Consider the following 1,550-nt stretch of genomic DNA (forward strand, 5'->3'; position numbering starts at 1 on the left):
CCATGAGAGGCGCGACAATATTCCGAGAGATCAACAGGGCAGGTGTTAGCCGGCTCCACTAGAGCAATTGAACTTGAAAGACGGTTTCGAGAAGGTTCGAAGAGGACACCCAGAGGAGGCTGAGGCGCCGCTCGAGCAGTTGCACCAGAACCGGCGCGAGAGGCGCATTGCCCTCGGTGACGAAGGTGTGCGACACGCCCATCCTGAACGCCCAACCGCACATAAGGTTGGGGCTAAGGGGTTGGGGGCCGCGTCTCTCGCCCGCACGCCCTACCCGCCCTGCCCGCACTGTCCACCGCGGTGCAAGTACGCGTCGATGGACAGCCCGCCCTGTGCGGGGGCGAGGCGCGAGATCCGGGGAGATGGGGGGAGATATGGGGGAGAGATAGTGCCGACCTGCGTGGGGGCGAGGCGCGGGCGGTGTGGCACGAGTCTCGGAGGCGTGTGTCGCTCCATATCCCCCCATATCTCCCCCATATCTCCCCGTATCTCGGAGGCGTCGTGTCGCTCCAGGCGGACCGAGACGTTGAATGACGCACGCCACGACGGACTCTCGAGGTACTCTCGAGGGACTCTCGGGGTACTTTCGAGGGACTCTCGGGCACTCTCGGGTTCTCTCGGGGTCCTCTCGGGTCCTCTCGGGTCCTCTCGGGTCCTCTCGGGCACTCTCGGCTCCTCTCGAGGCAGTCTCGAGGCAGTCTCGAGGCAGTCTCGGGTACTCCCGGACCGAGAGGTTGACGACGTGCGCCACCGAAGGGACGTCGAGTCCGCGTGCGGCGACCTACACACGGAGGGATGGGGAGATGTGGGGGAGATGTGGGGAGAGATAGGTCGAGCCACCGGGCGGCGACGTCGGTGGCGACGAGGACCTCCGCCTCGCCGCGCCGGAAGGAGGCGAGGGCGGCGCCGCGAGCCCGCTGCGAGAGGTCTCCTATTAATTAACTAATTAACTACCAATGAACTATTAATTATTAATTAGCCGCGAGCCCGCTGCGAGAGGTCTCCTATTAATTAACTAATTAACTACCAATGAACTATTAATTATTAATTAGCCGCGAGCCCGCTGCGAGAGGTCTCCTGTAGAGCAAGGTGGCACCCGAGGAGCCGAGAGAGTAGCCGAGAGAGGAGCCGAGAGAGGAGCCGAGAGAGGAGCCGAGAGAGGAGCCGAGAGAGTAGCCAAGCGTGGCCGAGCGTGGCCGAGCCCTCTCTGCGAGAGGTCTCCTGTGCCGCGGGGCCGTGTCACGTGGCATGGACGTGTCATGGACGCGGCACGGACGTGTCATGGACGTGGCATGGACGTGGCATGGACGTGTCACGGGCGGCGGGAGAAGGGCGGCCTCGCCGAGAGGAGGGCGCCGTGCACCTCTGCGCTATCTTGGCGCATCTCGGCACTGCATCTCGGCGCCATCTCGGCTAATCTGAGAGGCGCCGTGCAGCGCGGCGCAGCGGAAGCCACGAGCGCCCATCAGCCGTGCCACGTCCTTGGCCTCCTTCTTGTAGACGCAGAAGACGATCACCCGCGGGCCAGGGGTGCCCCCCCCCTCCCCCCC

General features: G+C 64.5%; 1 protein-coding gene across 1 annotated transcript in view; it reads right to left on the reverse strand.

Annotated features, from left to right (window-relative positions):
* Positions 1 to 58: 58 nt before the first annotated feature.
* EMIHUDRAFT_221221 (hypothetical protein) overlaps positions 59 to 1,550 on the reverse strand; it is a gene marked incomplete at both ends in the record, with an annotated part of 5,015 nt that continues 3,523 nt past the window's right edge. The window contains 4 exons of the mRNA XM_005756779.1: positions 59 to 203; positions 275 to 330; positions 728 to 781; positions 852 to 931. Coding sequence (XP_005756836.1) covers positions 59 to 203; positions 275 to 330; positions 728 to 781; positions 852 to 931 — 335 coding nt within the window. The remainder of the gene's footprint in view (positions 204 to 274; positions 331 to 727; positions 782 to 851; positions 932 to 1,550) is intronic.

Source organism: Emiliania huxleyi (genome assembly GCF_000372725.1).
Source record: "Emiliania huxleyi CCMP1516 unplaced genomic scaffold EMIHUscaffold_95, whole genome shotgun sequence".
Lineage (NCBI taxonomy): Eukaryota > Haptophyta > Isochrysidales > Noelaerhabdaceae > Emiliania > Emiliania huxleyi.